Source organism: Cibotium barometz, chromosome 1 (assembly GCF_041138505.1).
Source record: "Cibotium barometz isolate CiBa-2024 chromosome 1, ASM4113850v1, whole genome shotgun sequence".
Lineage (NCBI taxonomy): Eukaryota > Viridiplantae > Streptophyta > Polypodiopsida > Cyatheales > Cibotiaceae > Cibotium > Cibotium barometz.
Window position 1 is genome coordinate 62,890,361 of NC_141046.1, and position 20,134 is coordinate 62,910,494.

At 44.4% G+C, this 20,134-nt stretch overlaps 1 protein-coding gene across 2 annotated transcripts; it reads left to right on the forward strand.

Moving 5' to 3' along the window:
- The first annotated feature begins 321 nt into the window (after positions 1-321).
- Positions 322-19,692, forward strand: LOC147642296 (transmembrane 9 superfamily member 7-like). 2 transcript variants are annotated; one of them, XM_086804883.1, is made up of 7 exons: positions 322-537; positions 1,002-1,166; positions 1,474-1,586; positions 1,685-1,793; positions 1,884-1,996; positions 17,964-18,117; positions 18,253-19,692. In XM_086804883.1, exons 1-7 carry the CDS (start codon positions 415-417, stop codon positions 19,408-19,410), a joined length of 1,935 nt encoding a protein of 644 aa, XP_086661009.1. In that variant the 5' UTR covers positions 322-414; the 3' UTR covers positions 19,411-19,692. The 2 variants fall into 2 exon arrangements, with proteins under 2 accessions (XP_086661009.1, XP_086661015.1); XM_086804889.1 differs by lacking the exon at positions 322-537 and adding an exon at positions 623-759.
- Positions 19,693-20,134: the final 442 nt, after the last annotated feature.

Below are 20,134 nucleotides of genomic sequence, written 5' to 3' on the forward strand. Positions count from 1 at the left end.
GTCTAGACATGGTCAACTTCACTTGCATCTTAGGCATGGGGGCGGTAGAGGAGCAAGTGACAAGGACAAACAAATTCCTAATGTAATTGTCAATCAAGGGTTCTTGGGGCAATGCCTTGGTGGACATGCATATCAAATAAATGATGCTTGCAACAGCAACACAAGTGCTCGATGGGTTACAAATTAAGGCGTGCCTCCATGGTATGCATTCCTCCGTGTGAGATGGGCTACAAATTAAGGCCTGCCTCCATGGTATGCAGACTAGTATATGCAATAAACAGATATATGTTGTATCTCTATACCTTTGTTGTTTGTTTCGCATATACACACACATATATATATACGTATCTGTACATATACAGATCCAGTTGTTTCCATGTGAAGTTTGCTGTGCTTTAGTAGTGAGCGGCAAACATGGCCGATCCTCCTCCTCATCGGCAGCTCATGGCTCCCCTCTTCTGCTGCATCGTCCTTCTACTGATTTCCACAACGGACAGTTTTTATCTTCCTGGTGTTGCTCCGCGAGATTTCAATGATGTAACACTACTCTCTTATTCTAATGCAGTAGATTGGCAGCACACTAACTTTTTCTGCAAAAAATGTTTGGGGTTTCTTGCTCCAGAAGAATCTGCTGGTTTCTTGGCAGGAGACATGAGGGTTTTTCCTGTAGCAGTTGGAATGCTACAAATTTTTGTTCTTGACGGACTGCATTGAGTCTTCCATCAAAGCCTACCTGTTTGTGGCCAGAAGAAGGCTTATGTGTGTTAGCCTTGCAGATCTTGTTTGGTTTTTTCCATCAGATGGATCACGACATTGTTTTGTGATTTAATCCATTTTGAAAGAGGCATCTCATGTGCGTGCCATGTATTGTCATGCAAGCATTATGTAAACTCCCTCACCTCTACATGGATAGCTTGCCTTTCAGTGTGAGAAAGGGTAGGAAAGAGCAATGGGTTGTTGTGCTTGTTGAAACAAAGAAACCTCTACAATTGTGGATGCAGGGGGACGAGCTTCAAGTAAAGGTAAACAAGCTGACATCCATCAAGACACAGCTCCCCTATGAGTACTACTCGCTAGGTTATTGCACGCCTCCGAAGATTGAAAACAGTGCAGAAAATCTTGGGGAGGTTTTGAGGGGCGATCGCATTGAGAATTCAGCTTATGTGGTAAGCTAAAGCTAAGCAGCTTCATCATATGAATGATCAGATATTAAACTTTTTTCTTTTTTTTTTGGCTTGCACGGAATCTTTTTTTTTTCTTGGGTCGGAATGCATGTTTTGTTTCTTCTGTTAGGGCGTAACCCCTGCCCGTGAAAAGGGTTGATCTCACCTCCCTGGTCCTTTCAGGAGGGTGATCTCCCCCGTCCAACCTTTGCCCATCTGATGGGTGGTAAATTTGTATGTAAAGACCCTTGAAATATTTCAAGGCAGCGAAATGTTATTGATTATTATTCTTGATATGTGGGCATTGCAGTTTTACATGAAAGAGGATAAGCTGTGTAACTTTGCCTGTAAGATTGACAAGCTGGAGCCATCTAAGGCAAAAAACATGAGAGAGAAGATTGACGAGGACTACCGAGTTAACATGTGGGTTACTAAATTCTCTAGGTATTCTGGTACATATTCGTGTGGTTCGAATCGGTGTATGTAATGTTTAACACAATCATGGCCTTTTTCTTTGATAGGATTCTGGACAACCTGCCTGTGGCAATGTCGAGACTAAGACAGGATGGCACCATGACAAGCTCCTATGAGCACGGATTTCCTGTCGGACTTAAAGGAGCTTATGTGGAGGTAAGCTGAAATATAAATTATTTTGTGTATGGAAAGACATTAGCTATGCTGATTGGTGACAAAATGTGCTTGCTATATATGGCTACACAGGGAGGAGAAGTAAAGTATTTTATCCACAACCATCTTGCCTTTACTGTCTTGTACCATAGGGATGCTGAGAGCATGGTTTCCCGTGTAGTCGGTTTTGAAGTGACACCGCACAGGTAAACTTCATGTTTATGTTGTTCAAACTTCATACCACTTGTACCGCATTGGTGTCTGTGCTGGCTGTGTTTTTATGCACAGTACAATGTGCAAGTATTGATAGAAAGTTTACTTTCATCTAGAGTGTGCTAGAGTATTGATAGAAAGTTCACTTTTATCTAGAGTTCCCTTTTACTGCTACCACCACTTATACATTGCAGGCAGACGCAGTGTATTACCTTTTCTTTTTAAGAATTGAACTGCTTATTAAGCACAAAGAGCAGGCCTGTGAACCGAGGAAGAAAACCTTTTGCAATCCGCTCCCAACTGCTGAAATCTGTTGCAGTAGAAAGCTCAGGACTGGTGATGATCTGCATTGATTGCTGATGTTCGGGTTGCAGTTGCGGTGAACTTCAAGACTAGTTTTTTTTGCTGCTCCAAAAGACTCGTAGAAGATTGGTTGTTGATGATATAGTTATTTGGTGCAGGAGTTTTCCATGAAATGTGAAGAGGGAAGCTCCTCCACCTGATGTGCATCCTTGTTTAGAAGACCACAGCTTTTGCTAACAACAGTCTTCTCGCTGATGGCTAAGTTCAAGGGGAAGTAGTTTTGTGCTGATCATACACCTAGTCATATAAGAGAGTTATTTTACCTCTTGCCAAGGATTATGATCCATGGTGAGTGCTTGCGTAACTCACGCTGCTGACTCATGTCACAATCTGGTATCTTTCTCCCCCAACCCCAATTTGATATCAAGCCCATGCCACTTCCAAGGATTTGAGACCCCTTGATTTGGTGAAAGTTTTTGTTTTTAATTTTGTTTTCTGGGAATCATAATAACTTGGCGGCATCTAAACAGTAAGGAAGTGTGTTTGTTTTCCCTGGAAATTTTGTATGCCTTTTTTTGGGGGGCCATTAAGTTAGCGGCATCTAAACAGTAAGGAAGTGTGTTTTTTCTCCCTGGAAATTTTGTATGCCTTTTTTTGGGGGGCCATACTAAGTACTTAAATTTATGGTCAACATGGGTAACCTGTCAGGATTTAACAGAGAATCAAGCTCACTGTGGGCTCTATTCATTAAGATATAGAGGCCTCATAATGATGTGAGAAATCAAAGCACAGGGAAACAGATTTGGTTCAAGCCCTGTATCTCTGTCTATCATCAAATAAAAGTCGAGTCATGGAATGAGACACAGGGGAATGTCTATCCCAACGAAACAAAGGATCATGTAAATCAGCCAAGAAAGTACAGAACAAAAGTATAGAGGCCCTTTTTTGGGCTGTTTTGCAGGTCCTTAACACGCTGGAAAATGTGCCCTTGTTTTTCATCTTGGTTGGTTCCAGGCACAAAATTGTTAATAAAATATCAAAATCTGGATATAGGTTGGCCAAATCAGGCCAACCAGCTGACTGCTGGAAGAGGGGTATTTTTTCATTTAATAGGTGCATTCTTGATAGAGTGTTCTCAGAGCGGAAGCAAAGGGAGCACTAGAATGTGCTGAACTGAGAGAGAGAGAGATGAAGCCAAAAGGCTGAATTTACTGCAGTGAATACAATCCTGAGCAAGAGACCTAATAGTCTCATAAGTGAAGGATACAAAAGGGAGTAAGTGTGTCAACACATGAACCACACAACTCAAGAATGAACACATGGAATGGGAGAGGCCAGCCCACCTCTATATAGGTAAGGGGCTGGCCGACTGGACATCAGCACCCAACTTGGAAAAACTGCCAAAAAGGGGAAAAATAGGGGTGGCCAGCCCACAATCAAGGGCCATAAAAGGGAATATGTAACTATTTGGCCCTCCTAGTTCTATTTCACATGATGAAACCCATACCCAGACACAAGACAGGTGGAAGAAGACATGGGGACGGGGTCCATAAGGCTTGATTAAGAAAAATAACCATTCTTGGTCAAAAAGCAAGAAAAAAGCAAAAAGTCAAACAGGGTTGACCACGAGCCAAGGGCACCATTGGAAAGAGAAGACCGAGCCGGAAAAAGAAGCTAAAAGCCGTTTTTTCAAAAAGCAGCTCCAGGGCCAAAAAGCAAGGCCATGAAGCTAGAAAAGCATAACAAGAACTTTTGACTAAAGTTCATTAATATTTTACTATTAAAAAGACCCAAAGCAAAGTAAAACGCAACAACAAAGCAAAAGCATCACTTTTTGGCAAAAAGGAAGGCTTCCCCAAGTATAAAAGAAGCATGAGCTTCTCTTGAGCATCAAGTTGAAGAAGAACCTCATCATCGCATTGCCATCTTTGTTGAAGTGTGGAGATCATCTTCTCCATCATCATCTATGATCAAATCATATAGTTTTTCATCGTTGCCTGCTAACATCAGAGTGCCTCCATCAGTTTTCTTGCTAGAAAGAGCTTTTCTATGGTTTTCTTCATTGACAAGGCTATAGGAGTTGTGGAGATTACTCATGAGATGAGCGAGTGTTTCTTGGATTTGGACTTGGAAATGGACTTGGACTTGGATATGAACTTGGACTTGGACATTGGATTGGGACTTGGACTTGGATTCATTTGATATTGGATGTGGTACTAGCCCGGTGAGAGATACTTGTGGGTCATCCCCGTGGTGTGCTCGACCTTGGGGATCTCGTGCCTAGACATTGACATCGACTTGGATATCCTACATCGGCATATTTGTTTGTTTTGTATTCATTGATTGTATCGATCATGGCCAACGTGCTTGTGGATTGTTCCTGATGAATAAATTCTTGAAAGGAGGTGGGACTTGTTTCTCGCTCATTGTGGTGTATTGTGCAAGATCCCTATTCCCTTCTTTGTTGGACATGTGGTTGAGTCTGTCATTGCACGCCCCGTTGGGCTTACATAATAAATATGGGCAGCATATAGAGATGAAGTGCTAACACCCCCTCTCAGCACCGGATGTTGAACAAACACTAAGAAGCCAAAGATGAGGAGCCAAGGAAGCCTGAGACACCAGCTTAGTGAACAAATCTGTTGCATTCTTTGGTGAAGGATAGCACTCTAAACGTAAATCGCCTGCAAGAACCTGTTCATGAACATAGTGATATGATGACATGAGTAGGGATGTCGTAGCACCTAGTCCATGCTATGCATGATGAAGTTGATGATCTTATACTTCATGATTGGACAATCTTTGAGGTAAAGTTCGCACTTTTTGTATTCTTGTCTTTACTTGTTTTGTTTTAGTGAATTAGTCATTTAAAGTTTGTTTTTGCTAATTAGTTATTAAAAAATTATTTAGCTTGTTTGTTAGAAATTCTTTTGTTGTGGTTCAATAAAGAATTTGTTTGTGTGTATGTGGCCGTGTGTGATTTAGTTATGTATTTGTCTATTTTTGCGAGTTATTATTACTATTATTATTATTATTTTTTCTCGGGTGTCTCTATTAAGTTTTTTTAAATTTTTATTATATATATATATATATATATATATATTTTGTTTGTTTTTGGTGATTCTCTTCTTTCTTTTAAAATTATTCGTAAGTTCAGATTCATCTGGTCTTATGAACGATATATATAATGGATTTGAATGTGTTTCATACAAGCATGAAACACAGGGTTCTTGCCGATGGTGATGCAACTCTGATTGTCACATTAAAGAAGAGTAGATCCAGTAGGAGGAAAGCCAAGTTCTCCCAATAGTCTCCACAAACAAATCCCCTCACATGCAGTATAACAAGCTGCTTGTTGATACTCTGCCTTTGTAGAGGAAAGCGCCATAGTAGGTTGCTTTTTACTACACCATGAAATGGCTTCCGACCCAAGTGAGAAAACACAACCAATGGTTGAACACTGAGTATCCGGTTTTCCAACCCAATCTACATCACTCCATCCAAGAAGAGTGCACCACTGGCCATAAAACATGCTAAAATCCAAAGTACCACTCAAGTACTGAAGCACCCTGAGAGCACACCGCCAATGTTGCTGATGAGGCTTGGATGTGAAAGAACTCAATAAGTTCACTATGAAACAAATGTCCAATTGAGAGTAGGTCAACCATACCAAACAACTGACGAGAACCTGATACTGTTTCAAATCAATCCCTGGAGAAGCATCAAGAAGAGAAAGCTTCTCACTGGTATCCATAAGAGAAGATACTGGTCTACACCCAGTTATCTAAAACCTGTCAAGAATCTCGCGTGTGTGCTTCTGTCGAGAAAATAAAATTCCCTGAGGGGTTTGCCAAATCTCAAAGCCAAGAAAGGAATGCAAAAGGCCAAGATCTGTCATCTCAAACTCTTGCTCCAAAGCATCCATGACGGAACAGATCCAGAATAAGAACCTGTTAAAATGCGGTCATCAACATAGACCACAATGATAACAACTAGCCCCTCTCAAGGAGGATGTAAAGGTTCGAATATGCATGAGAACGGTGCAGACCAAGCTTCTAAAAGAATTCATCAATCCGCTGTTTCCAAGCCCGCGGAGCCTGCTTCGAACCGTACAAGACTTTCTTCAGTTGATGCACCTGGTCTTGTCTTCCTGGAATCTCAAATCCTGGTGGTTGATCAACATACACTTCTTGTGTAAGCTCTCCATTCAGGAAAACCGACTTGACGTCCATCTAGAATACAAGCCATCTATGATGTTCTACAAGAGCAAGAATGGTGCAAATGGTAGTCATCCGAGCTGTTGGAGCAAAGATCTCATCGAAGTCGACCCTAGGGCGTTGAGCATAGCCCTTTGCAACCAACCTCGCTTGGTGCTTGTCCAAGTTGCCATCAGCTTTGTACTTCGTTTCGAAGATCCAACGCACATCAATCACCTTACGTTGTTGTGGCCTAGGCACCAAAATCCAAGTACCATTCCGTTCTATAGAATCTAGCTTTGCTTGCATAGCACGACGCCAGGCCTCATGTGAAAGAGCCTTGTCCACAGAATTGGGATCAAGAGAACCATGAATAATAGAGGACATAAGACCATAGTTAACAAAAACGTTGCCTTGAAAAGTTTGTTTTCATGTAACTCTGGAAGATTGCCTGAGAGCACTAGGCGGAGGAGGAGAAGGAAGCTCTCTCAACCTAGAATCACGAACTGTCTGATAATACCATCTAGGCACCGGTCTACTCGAGCTCGTTGGAGGAGCAGAGTCATCATCATCATCATCTGAATGAGAAGCCACAGCTGGAGGTGTAATAGAAACAGGGGGAGGAGGAGGCGAAGGAAGAAGAAGCTCACCTCCCCTTCCCCCAAGATGTAGGAGTCTTGTTGAACACCACATCGCGGCTCACAACAACTTTGCCGGCCTGTTGATCATAAAGACGATATGCCTTTGACACAAAACTATATCCAAGAAAAGTCATATGCTGAGACTTCGAGCCCAACTTGGAGCGATGCTCCTTGGGCACATGTATATATGCCGAACAACCAAATATCCACAAATGAATAACAGAGGGCTTTTCACCATGGAAAGCCTCATATGGAGTTCTATTTGGAAGAGTAGCTGTAAGACTTGCTCTGAATATAGACAACAGTAGAAGTTGCCTCAGCCCATAAACGTTGAGGTAAAGAGGAGTGCTCAAGCATAGCATGGGCCACCTCCATGATAGTTTGATTCTTCCTCTCTGCAACTCCATTTTGTGATGGAGTGTATGTTGTAGTAAGATGTCTCCAAATGTAAACTCACCCCCTCTGTTAGTCTGATTGAAGAACCGGTCTCTTTTTCCACCTCAGTCCTCCAATCACGAAAGTGCTGAAAGGCCTCATCCTTGGTCTTCAAAAAGAAAACCCAAGTACATCTGGAGAAGTCATCCACCATCACAAGCATGTACAAGGCCTTACTCAAAGACGCGGTACTCATCGGACCACAGAAACCTGCATGAACAAGAGCAAGTGATGTTGAAGATCTGAGTGTCGGCTCCTTTAGAAAGGCGGCTCGGTGTTGCATCCCTTGAAAGCAAGGGGAACATACGGAAGCTAGAGCTTTGATGGTCAGTAAACCCTCGACCAACCCATCCTTTGAAGCTCGCCGAAGAAGTAGATAGCTCAAATGGCCAAATCGAGCATGCCAAAGAGCTGAAGAAGAACCGTGAGAGAGCAAAGTGGTGAATTTCTATAAGCCACTACCTTGGGACTCCTTGAGCCAAGATGTTACTAGTCTCCTTATCACGAATAGTAATCTTGCGACGAGAGAAGATCACCTTCGCACCTTGAGCTGTAAGAACACTCACTAGCAAAAGTTTAATGCTAAATTTGGAATGTAAAGAACATCAGAGGAGTACCTCTTGTCGTTGGAGGAGCAGAAGGTGGGAATGGTGCCACGTCCATGAATTGGCACAGAAGAAGAATCACCCAAGGTGATAGTGCCTATTGTCACAAAAGGACGCGTGGTTTTACAGTATTTAACACTTAAATCACAAAATTACCATCCTTTGATCTTTGTTATGCCCACATACACAACCATACATCTCTGTCTTAAAAAGTACATGGCAATTGATTATACAATTTGGAAATACTGAAAAGAAATGACACATCACTAGGGACTAGAAGATGGGCTGGTCCCCTCCCCCCCTTGAAGGATTTCTATTACCTTAAGGGAGTAGGAGTTTCACAAGTACATGAAACGGGTGGCCTGGCCCAGCCATACACCACTTTCTCTTCCAAAATAACTGTGCATGAAAACAATTCACAAATGCTGTACTCGCTCACAAGTAGCTTAGGTACAAGCTAGCAATATGGTGCCCAGCACCCCTCTCCAAGATTGCCTAGCAATCCCAAAGAGAATGGAAGCCTAGCTTTTTGTAAATGTAGCCCAGCTACAATAAGATTAACCACCCAGTGGCTGAAAAATCAGCCTTAGGAAAGTGCCTAACACTTCCCAAGGGTTCTCCCGCGCAGAATTGGCAGCAACTGGAACAAAATGATTCTTCCACAACTTTAATCTTCGGGAAAAAGTCTTCTTTTGCAAGCTTGAATGGAGAACTTCAATTCTGAAAATCAGAATTCAGCCAGCTTCTTAGTGTTTTTGGAGAGAGAAAACAATATGGCTGGAAAAATACTCTGAAATAGGTGCACTGGGTAGAGAAATGCACAAAAGGCCAATTGGTGTGCTGAAAATCAGTATTTATACAGCTGAAATCAGCCTAGAAAGAGGCGCCTAGAAGAAGATAAGGGATGGAGAGTGTTGCTCATGAAAAACTGTGGTAGAGAGTGACTTGCGCATGACTTTTTGGATCAACATGAGTGGCTACATGAAAAAGAGCAACTTGAGCAGATAAATTCATAGAAAGGCTTACTTTGCATGCTTTACTTTTGAGTTAACTGATTTGCATGATTTCCTTTGGAGAAAAGTGAGCTTGCATGCCATATTTTTAGGTGCATGAGAGGATAAAGCATTTCATGTTGCATGCATGTAGCTAGAAAAGCTTGCATGTCACATGCATGGGGGTTTCTGGCTATGCATGTCGCATGCATGGGGGTTTTTGGCCATGCATGTCGCATGCACGGAGGTTTCTCATCATGGAGAAGAAGACTTCTCATCATGGAGAAGAAGATCACCAACCGTAAATAACTGAACTGCCATGCATGCATGAAAACCCGCATAAGAGTGGGCTGCCCTCAAATATCTGCCATTCCTGTACAAATCCATCAATACAAGTTAACTGATGACAGATTGTAACACGCGGAAGCTCTGGGAGTCTTCTTTCAGCCCTAAACACTATTGGCAACATGCTGATGCAAAACGCAGATATAGAGAGAGAGTAGAGAGAGAGAGATGCTGGAAATCCAGTATATTACTATAGTACAAAAAGGTACTCTTAAACACAGCCCTAGGCTGCCTTGAATAAAAGGTGAATAACACCCAAAACTGTCCCCCTATGGGACTCCTACTGACCCAAACCCCTAGAGGGTTGAATGGCTAGAACAATGAGCATGAGTGCCTATTTATAGGCCTTGGATCCTTTGGAGAGCTGGCCGACCAGCAGTCGGCCAGCAGCCTTGGCATAAATACAAAAACGCAAGCCCCTTTATCAGCCGCCTTGTCTTTCTTGATGCGCTCCAGCCCCTTGGCTCTCTGGAATCAGCCGACAGCCCTCTGGAACCAGCCGACAGCATCCTCCTCCATGATCCCCATGCCGTGCTCCAAGTCCACCATAGATTCTGCACCTAAAGCTCCTAAATTCTGGTTCTACTCATCTTTTACTAGCTGCCCACCCAAAACTGTCCCCCTATGGGACTCCTACTGACCCAAACCCCTAGAGGGTTGAATGGCTAGAACAATAAGCATGAGTGCCTATTTATAGGCCTTGGATTCTTTGGAGAGCTGGCCGACCAGCAGTCGGCCAGCAGCCTTGGCATAAATACAAAAACGCAAGCCCCTTTATCAGCCGCCTTGTCTTTCTTGATGCGCTCCAGCCCCTTGGCTCTCTGGAATCAGCCGACAGCCCTCTGGAACCAGCCGATAGCATCCTCCTCCATGATCCCCATGCCTTGCTCCAAGTCCACCACAGATTTTGCACCTGAGGCTCCTAAATTCTGGTTCTACTCATCTTTTACTGGCTGCCCCCTTTTGGATTAGCCCTGAGAAAGTACATGGCATTGATCATGCGCATGACACAGATTATGAAGCTTACTAGCCTATGGGTGCAATCCAGGCGTCATCAAATCCATGAGCTTTACATGCAATGAAATCTAGGCATTGTCCAGGCAAACAAAACAGTGTACACACATAAAATAAGCCATGCACACAAATGTATGCATCTAAACACAAATTTTGGAAGAAACCCCATCTATTTACATGTACTTGAAATTCACAAAGGCTATGGCATTTGGCTCTCCAAGATCCATCAAATGTCCATAGCATTATGTATTGCATTTGGTTCTCAAAGATCCATCAAATGCCTAACATGCTTCTTTGCAACAACCAGGATCTCGTAGATACAGCTGGCATACACATACATGGGAAGCTTAACCGTAAACATACCATGGTTGCATGCAGTGTTCATCACCCATGGATAATAGAGAATTAAGAATATGAATCCCGAGAAATTAGGGAGTAGTTACACCTGTCTTGGCATTAAAGTCCTTGAACCAATCCCGATGAGGTGTCATGTGAGCAGTAGCACCACTATCCACAATCGTAGACCTGGATTGAGAAGTCACAAGTGCTAGTGTACGAGAAGCACTGGCTAATAGGAGAATACCATCATCCTTCTTGTTTTGGCCCTTGGGACATTGTTGTAGAGGGAGAATCCTTTCCTTCTGTATCCTGCTTCTTCTTGTAACATTTGGGCTGTTTATGACCCTTCTTGCTACACTATTGACACTCCACGTCCTTGTTTTTAGAAGATTTGTCTTTGTCTTTGTCTTTGTTGTTGTCCTTACAGCTCTTTTCAGAACCCCCTTTCCCTTTCTTTTCCTTTATCTCGAGCAGCCAAAGCTCCATCAGAACCACTAGAGGTGCCGGTCTGCTCCTCAATCTACATAATGGAACAACCTGAGGAGAAGATACAAGAGACCGAAAATAAGCATCAAACCTCTTTGGAAGCTTGGAGAGAAGTCGAATAGCCATATCCTGAGTAGAGATAGTCTTGCCACATACATCAAAGCAGATAAAGAAGGAAAGGCAGAAACCGAAAGATTCATAAGCTACTTTTCCAAAGCCAAAATTCATCTCGGAGACTTGGCTTTTGGCTTTGTCATATGGATTGTATGGTCCAACTTGGCTTGGCAGGTGCATTGTGTTAGATGACAAGGTGTAATATGATATTTCCACATTATTTATGTGTGATGCCACATAGCGTTGTGACTAGGCATTTCGGCATTTAAGCTATTGTGAGCTTTATCCATTGACAATTGCCACATAACTCGAGGATGATCGGCATGAGAATAGTTGTGCATTATATTCTTCACTCTCCCACGAAGATATGGCAACATGAATTATGAATACGTTACTTGTCTATTGACGTGAAATGGATAGATGAAGATTACTTTAGAGATTACCCATAGCTTCTTCAGGTGTGTATTTGAAGGCTTCTTAGTTGACAACTGTTTAGAAGCCAGGGGGGATGTCACCATTTTGGCCGCCCAAGTGGACTATCCCTGTTTCGTGCCAAGGTATGGGAGGCCAAGAAGCTTCGTGTCACCTGTATTGTGGCCAGGATTCGTGTTACCTACGGGAAGTTAGGCCTCGTGTTGTCTATAGTGTGGCTAGGATGTGGAACCTACTGTAAGGGATCCGAGTTTAGGCCTCCCACCGAGCTAGTTTTGTGCTCTAGAAGACCTGCTATTTACAGGTTCTAGGAACAGGAGATATATCCATTGAATAATGCATGTGCACGCATCTCTGCTTGCTTGAAACTGGTTCTGTGTGACTTGTTTTTGTTTGACTTCCTGCTATGATGTGTCTAGTTCATTGGTAGGGGACGCCCACCCGTGAACCGTGCGAATGCCTTGTATTTTGACATGGTTTTTGGCATGCGAACAGGTGGTAAGTATCCATTTAAACCCTTGTTTATTATTATAAAGGTTTTATAACCTTTGTAGTTCATATTCATTAAAGTTGGGCATTGGCTAGTGCTCAGGGCCCAAGACCCATGAATGGCCAGCCCCAGCTTTGGGCATCTCCTTTGGCCCATTTAGCCCTCACGTGGCCCGGGCACCTTATAAAGGTGCCCACCTTCATCAAAGGTGGGACCTTGCTATGTGTCACAAGGGCACAGGGTCCCTTCCACCAATCTACCACAACTCTCACCTCTCTCCTTTCTCCTCACGTATCCAGGATGTAGGATTGAGGGTTACACAGGTTGCACAGGCTATGGAGGGTCAAAGGTGAAATCCTTGGCTACTGTGTATAGGTTGATAGTGATAGAGAGAAGAGAGAAACAAGCTAGAAAGAGAGTACAATACACGACTGAAGTATGTGATTGTATTAGTTGATTTCTACAATGAAAGTACAAGACCTTTATAGGCCCAAATGTTCTCCATGTGACATCATCGCTTATGTCTCATCACCAAATAATATGTAGGTATTATTGTGATCCCTCTAACACACACTAGCCTTAAGAGGCTGTTCACACACAAACATAGGTAAGACCTTGATTCCCCACCATCCTCCCCGCCTCTCCCCCACCCCCCCCTTCTCCCTAGGTTTCACAGGCTATGGAGGGTCAAAGGTGGTGAAACCCATGGCTATTGTGTGTAGGTTGACACATGAGGTGGTTTACTCACACACTAGCCTTAAGAGGCTGGTCACACACAAACATAGGTAAGGCCTTGATTCCCAACAATGCTCCCCTCAAGGGATTACCTCATACTGTGTCAAGGATAAATCTAGTTCATGGTTTCTCATGCTAGTTTTTTCTGGTCAAGGATAAACCACATGACTCTTAATTTCCCTTGGGAGTAGTACACACAGGATCACGTCATTGATACAACTGAAAGAAAGAACACACAACACAACACAACGCAACACACATTTTTTTGGACCCACACACACATGCATATGCACACATACACACACGTGCTCTCAAAATTTCTTTTACTTAGTGAACAAATGTTTCAGCAAGTGCCAGGAGAAATTCATACATAGATATTCCCCACCACTGGCACAGAGGCTTTTTGCCCCCTACTAGGAGGGGTCACAATAATATCTAGATATTATTTGGTGATGTGACATAAGCGATGATGTCAGGTGAACATTTGGGCCTAGAAAGGTCTTGTACTTTCAGTAGAAATCAACTAACAGAATCTCATCATTGAGTCGTGTATTGTACTCTCTTTCTAGCTTGTTTCTCTCTTCACTCTCTATTACTGTGCGGTTGCTCTCACTTCTCCCGCCTTTGAGCTGGCCAACAGCAGTGTTGCACCTGCCTTTTTCTGATCGTCTACAGGCTGGCCAACAGCAGCTGGTTTTCTCTCTCTTCTTCTCTTGACTGGTTGCTGCAGAAGCTGGCCATATAGCAGCATCCTTGCAAGAGCTGGTCATACAGCAGCAAGTTGTACAGTGGGCTGTCTTGACAGGAGAACTAGTACTCAACAAGTACACGGGTGTCAATGCAGGTGTAACTGATAGGACACGGACTAGAAGAAGAAAACACTTCAAATACAAACAAAGTATAACAGCAGAAAGATATGTAGACAGCACACTGAGCCAAAACAGCCGGCCCCCGGTAGGTACTTCTTTATTACGTAGAAGCTTTACAAGGAATCCAAGGTGAGGGTGCAATCAGCATCAGATTTTCCACAGGTGAACTGGTGAGCTTTCTTCACAAAGCACACATGAGATGCTGACAAAACTTTCTTCACAAAAGCCAAGCCAAAACAATTCCCCAAAACAGTCCAAACAATTCCCGACTTGGTGTTGTATGAGGACGTGTGTACCCATACCCCAAAGACTTGTACCAGAGTCTCTGCGAGTTGAGTGAACCAGGCTGTAGTATGAGAGCACCTGTTCGTGCGTGGTCTCGAAACAACAATTATGTGTTCACTCAGCTCCAGGTGTACGAGGCTGGTGGTCAGGTCACTTTGACTCTTTTTCGACGAGATCGGCATTGGCAATCTGCACTGACACATACTTGTTTGGGTAACATGTATTCATTATTTGCATTGCATGGAATATATGTCTGGAAAGCCTTGGAACTTTGTACATTGATTAAATACTCCAATAATATACAATAGTATTGTTTGGGGCGCTACCGGGGGGGGGGGGGGGGGGTCGGGTCGGGTCGGCCTGTTCGTGGCCCCAGTGGTGGTGTATTGTGCAGTGTTGTGTACTTTCAGTTATTTGTTGCACTGTTGCTGGTTCATATTTGTCACGTGCACACATGTACGATGATGGGTGGGTGCTGTGATAAATGCTCGAAATGGTTCTCTGACAGAACCAAATCCTTTTGTACTCTGCCAACTTGGTGTGCATGGCGGCGGCGCTCAGCTCTGGTAGTCAGCTGACAACCCGCACGCAGGTCAACGGTTTGCTACTCTCAGGCAGCAAGGTCGTCCGTGGTTGGATCCTGGTGCTCTGCTGCTTGAGAGCTTGCCCCTCTCTCTACCCACTGGTGAGGATCTGAACGGGGACCGAGGGGGGGGGGTGGGGGAACCACCGGAGGCGATCTCCTGGACTTGCGTCGAGGGCAAGCTCTGGCGAGGTGGCCCATCTGCTTGCAAATGAGAAATTGGCCTAGAAGAGCCAAGTACTCCACTCGTTGAATGATGGGGTTGCCCCGAAGGCATGGGATAGATATGGCATGAGGCACTATCTCCAGCGAGGCAATACAAATGTGAAGGGATGGAATCCCAGCCGCCCGTGCGAGAGACGAGGCAGCAGTGGGGGGGATTTCATTACTCTTCCAATGGCTCCACCTATCACCGGGAGAAGAGGAAGGTATTCCTTCTTGAGGCTTGGGAAGCAGACTGTCTCACAGAGAAGCTTGACACGCTAGTGGGTCGGACATGGGGTCGAAGCCGTGTTGCCATCGTGCAAAGAAGGCCTGGGCCGTAGGCAGTGCAACGGGGCTCAGGTGCATGATTCGATCTGACGTTGTTGACGAGTCGAACTCAACCTGGTAGTAGCCACGCCCCAAAGGATGAATGTCTATGATCTTTGCAAGCCCACCGATGAGGCTTGCCTGCAAAAGATCTCTGAGTTGTCCGCGTGCAAGGCGGCTACCAACAATCTTGCATACCAGAGTGGAGGCCTCTAATGATGCAACAGTCATAGCGAGGACTTGAAGGTGCGCTTCAGAGAAGATAAACAAGTAACGGTGGCCTCGGTCGGAGTTGACAGAGCGGCTGCTATGGAGTCCTCTTGAGGGTGAAGACCAGAAAATGCTGAGACTTGCCGAAAGGAGAACGCCCCAAGAAGTGAAACAGCTGCTTGTAGAAGACAACGTCGCTCAGCTCTAGTAGTCGGTTGACGGCTGGAGCGTGGGCCAACGGTCCGCCACTCTTCGGCAGCAGGGTTGTCCGTGGTCGGGTCCTAGTGCTCCATCTACCCCTCCCTCTATCCCTTGGCAAGGATCTGAATGGGGACTTGGGGGGGGTGGGGTGGGGGTGGACCACCATAGGCCGTCTCTTGGACTAGCGTCGAGGGCAAGCTCTAGCGAGGTGGCCCATCTACTTGCAAATGAAACATTGGCCTAGAAGGCCCAAGTACTCCACTCGCTGAATGATGGGGTCGCCGAAGGCATGGGATAGATATGACATACGGCACAGTCTCCGGCGAGGCAATACAAATGCGAAGGGATGGAATCCCAGCCGCTTGTGCGAGAGACGAGGCAGCAGTGGACTGGCACCGAGGGCAAGCTCTAGCGAGGTGGCCCATCTACTTGCAAATGAAACATTAGCCCAGAAGGCCCGAGTACTCCACTCACTGAATGATGGGGTCGCCCGAAGGCATGGGATAGATATGACATAAGGCACTTTCTCCGGCGAGGCAATACAAATGCGAAGGGATGGAATCCCAGCCGCGTGGGTGAGAGACGAGGCAGCAGTGGGGGGGGGGATTCCATCACTCTCCCAATGGCTCCACCGATCACTAGGAGAGAAGGAAGGTATTCCTTCGTGAGGCTTGGGAAGCAGATTGTCACTAGGAAGCACTCGACACGCTAGCCAGTGGGTCGGACATGGGGTTGAAGCCGCGTTGCCACCGTGCAAAGAAGGCCTAGGCCGTACGCAGTGCAATGGGGCTCAGTTACATGACTCCAGTCTCCATCTGACGCCGTTGGCGCGAGTTGAACTCAACCTGGTAGTAGCCACGCCCGAGAGGATGAATGTCTATGATCTTCGCAAGCCCACCGATGAGGCTCGCCTACAAAAGTGAGTTGTCCGTGTGCAGGGCGGCTACCGACAATCTTGCATACCAGAGTGGAGGCCTCTAATGATGCAACGGTCGTAGCGAGGAGCTGAAGGTCCGCTTCAGATGAAGATAAGCAAGTAATGGTGGCCTCAGTCGGGGTTGATTTTTTTTTTTTTTGGTGGGGGGGGGGGCTCACAGCTCCAGAGCTAGATGCGATTACACACACAAAAACGTTTTGACTTGCTAGAGAACCTGCTCAACATACTGACTGAAAAGTTAAATATACTGACTAAAAAGTTAATCCTGGCCAAGCATTCGAGCGAAAAGTTATATATTTATGTAATTGGTAAAGATCACATGCAATAGACAATTCCCATTCTGTGAAATTAGTTGTATACTCTGAAGATCGAGTCAGCCAAAGCTTTTTTTTAATTTTTTTTAAATATTTGTAACAAGGTTGAAGTACCATGTGGATAAATGTTACCAATGTTTTCAGATTCCCACTTCATAGATTTCTATTTTACTTAGACCATATGCATTATTATGGTTGTTTGGGATTGTCCAGCAGTGGTGGAATGCGAGCTGCAATTGGCTTTTAAGTCAGTCCTTTATGTTGGCAGCTAGAGATACTACCATTGATTATATCGGGGGCGATGCGCTGTAGTTAATGTTTTGTGCATTTGTGAGCAATACAGGGGGCATTGTTATAATTACATCTTGCAAGGCTTGTAAGCCTGTTCTAGTACACGAGTTTTCTCTTTTTTTTTGGGGGGGGGGGAGTTCCACACCCACACGCAGACGGGTCCTCCCCCCCATCCCTAGCATGTTTGCTGCTGCAGCTGGGAGGGATCAAACCCAGCATCACCAGCTTGGAACTTCAATACCTTAACCAACCGAGCTACACGCCTTGGACAGTACATGAGTTTTCTCAAATGCAACAGGCATGGTTTTCTTATACATGACATTGTTTTAGTTATAACTCAAGAGACATACACGCGTGATCAAGGGATCTCTTATTAGCAATGGTAAGGAGGCTGATACTTCCAAGGCAATAGCATTTGAGTGGCAGCTGATGCTAAATGATGTTTATTATCCTTTGAAGCTCTCCAAATCTCATTATTTTAGCTTTGTTGGCATTTTCTTTGGATGCCTGCAAATCATCTCTCGGTTCAAGCGTATGAATTTTGAAGTTTTAAGTGAACCAACCAAGTCTTTGTATAACATAATGGTCAGCATCTTTTTCTTTTGTTTGCAGCGTTAAGCATGAGTATGAAAAACCTTTTGACAAAGGGAAACCTCAGTTCCTCACTTGCAATCCGAATACAAAGCAGTTAGTGGATGGTACACAGCCTCCTCAAGAAGTCAAAGACAATGAAGAGATTATATTTACTTATGATGTGAAATTCCAGGTGTGTTATATATTGCAAATTATTTACCCTCTGTGCCTTCATAGAGCTGGATGATTTGTTAGACCTCAGCTTGAAAAAATAAAAAATTTGAATTGCAGTGTATTTTTAACAGTCAAATCTTCTTCTTGGTTGCAGTCAAGCAATGTGAAGTGGGCATCTCGTTGGGACACCTATCTATTGATGTCCGATGATCAAATCCACTGGTTCTCCATCATCAATTCACTTATGATCGTGCTGTTTCTGTCCGGGATGGTCGCAATGATCATGATGCGCACCCTTTACCAAGATATTGCCAGGTACAATCAATTGGAGACTCAGGAGGAGGCTCAGGAAGAGACAGGGTGGAAGCTGGTCCATGCTGATGTTTTCAGGCCACCCTCAAAGCCTGGTCTCCTTTGCGTTTATGTTGGAAGCGGAGTTCAGTTTTTGGGGATGACCGTTGTAACCATGATCTTTGCTGCTTTTGGGTTCCTCTCCCCCTCCAATCGGGGCGGTTTGATGACGGCTATGCTGTTACTGTGGGTGCTCATGGGCATTTTTGCTGGCTACTCATCTGCACGCCTCTTTAAAATGTTCAAGGGTACAGAGTGGAAAAAGAACACCTTAAGAACTGCATTCCTGTTTCCTGGGGTCATATTCTGTGTGTTCTTCTTCTTGAATTGCCTAATCTGGGGCGAGAAGTCTACAGGGGCGGTCCCTTTTGGTACCATGTTTGCTCTGGTTTTCTTGTGGTTTGGGATATCAGTGCCACTCGTATTCATTGGGAGCTACTTTGGGTTCAAAAAGGTGCCAATTGAGGACCCAGTTCGTACTAACAAAATTCCTAGGCAGATACCTGAGCAGCCATGGTATATGCGCACGATCTTCACTGTTCTCATTGGCGGGATCCTTCCATTTGGTGCTGTCTTCATCGAACTCTTCTTCATACTGACGTCAATTTGGCTGCATCAGTTCTACTACATATTCGGTTTCCTATTCATAGTGTTCCTCATTTTGTTGATCACATGCGCGGAGATTACGATTGTGCTCTGCTACTTCCAACTATGTAGCGAGGATTATCACTGGTGGTGGCGGGCTTATTTTACGTCGGGGTCATCAGCACTGTACCTGTTCCTCTATGCAGCCTTCTACTTCTTCACAAAGCTCGAGATCACGAAAGTGGTGTCAGGGATGCTATACTTTGGCTACATGATCATCATCTCCTATTCATTTTTTGTGCTCACTGGCACAATAGGCTTTTATGCATGCTTCTGGTTTGTCAGGACCATATATGCCTCAGTCAAGTTTGATTGAAGTGGTTTCTGACAGCCGGAACTTGAGATTGTGAAACCCGTCCCTGATTTGGTACATATGGCGGCAGCTATTCTATGGCAAGGAGCTTGAGGTGAAAGGCAACAATGTTTTCCCATTGGTTTTTAGGTGGACTGCTACAGCTTATGACACGAGGAATTTAACTAAAACAATGGCTAGGATATTTCCTTGTATTAGAACTATAATAGAAGTCACGATTTGGTGGGGACATTTTTTTATGGTGTTATCAAGGTGTCTAATTCAAATGACTTTCATTTCTTGCTAGAGGCTTGTAAAAACTCAATTGTTTCTTGTTGAATATTAATTGTTGTTCTGAAGTAAGAGTGGAATCTATAGAGGGTGTTCACATGGTCTGGTGCACGTCTTGAGAACAGAAGCTTAGGGAAGAGCTACTTGGTCTCGATATTGTAAGCTCAGGGAAGTGCTTTTCTGTAGCTTGAAGAGTGAGGGAGGGTACTTTGTCTTCCTCAATTTTGCAGCAGCACACAGAAGTCATTGCTATGTACCTCAGCGAAGCAAAGACAAATACATGTTAAACCAAAATTTTCAAGCGAACCAAGTGGGAGATATCGAAGATGAGCTAGAAGAGGTTCCAAAGGAGAGGTTTAGAAGATTGCCAACTAAGTTGCCCAGGACGGATTTTAAATAATTCCTGCTCTCCCAGCAGCTCCTGCAAGATAAATACACACGCAAGTTATGATAGATA

Excerpts from the sequence above, each read along its gene's own strand:
- LOC147642296 (XM_086804883.1), top strand. The coding sequence starts at position 415 with ATGGCCGATCCTCCTCCTCATCGGCAGCTCATGGCTCCCCTCTTCTGC. Across the intron at positions 1,794-1,883 it reads TTAAAGGAGCTTATGTGGAG|GGAGGAGAAGTAAAGTATTT; the intron begins GTAAGCTGAAAT and ends ATGGCTACACAG. Across the intron at positions 1,997-17,963 it reads TTTGAAGTGACACCGCACAG|CGTTAAGCATGAGTATGAAA; the intron begins GTAAACTTCATG and ends TTTTGTTTGCAG.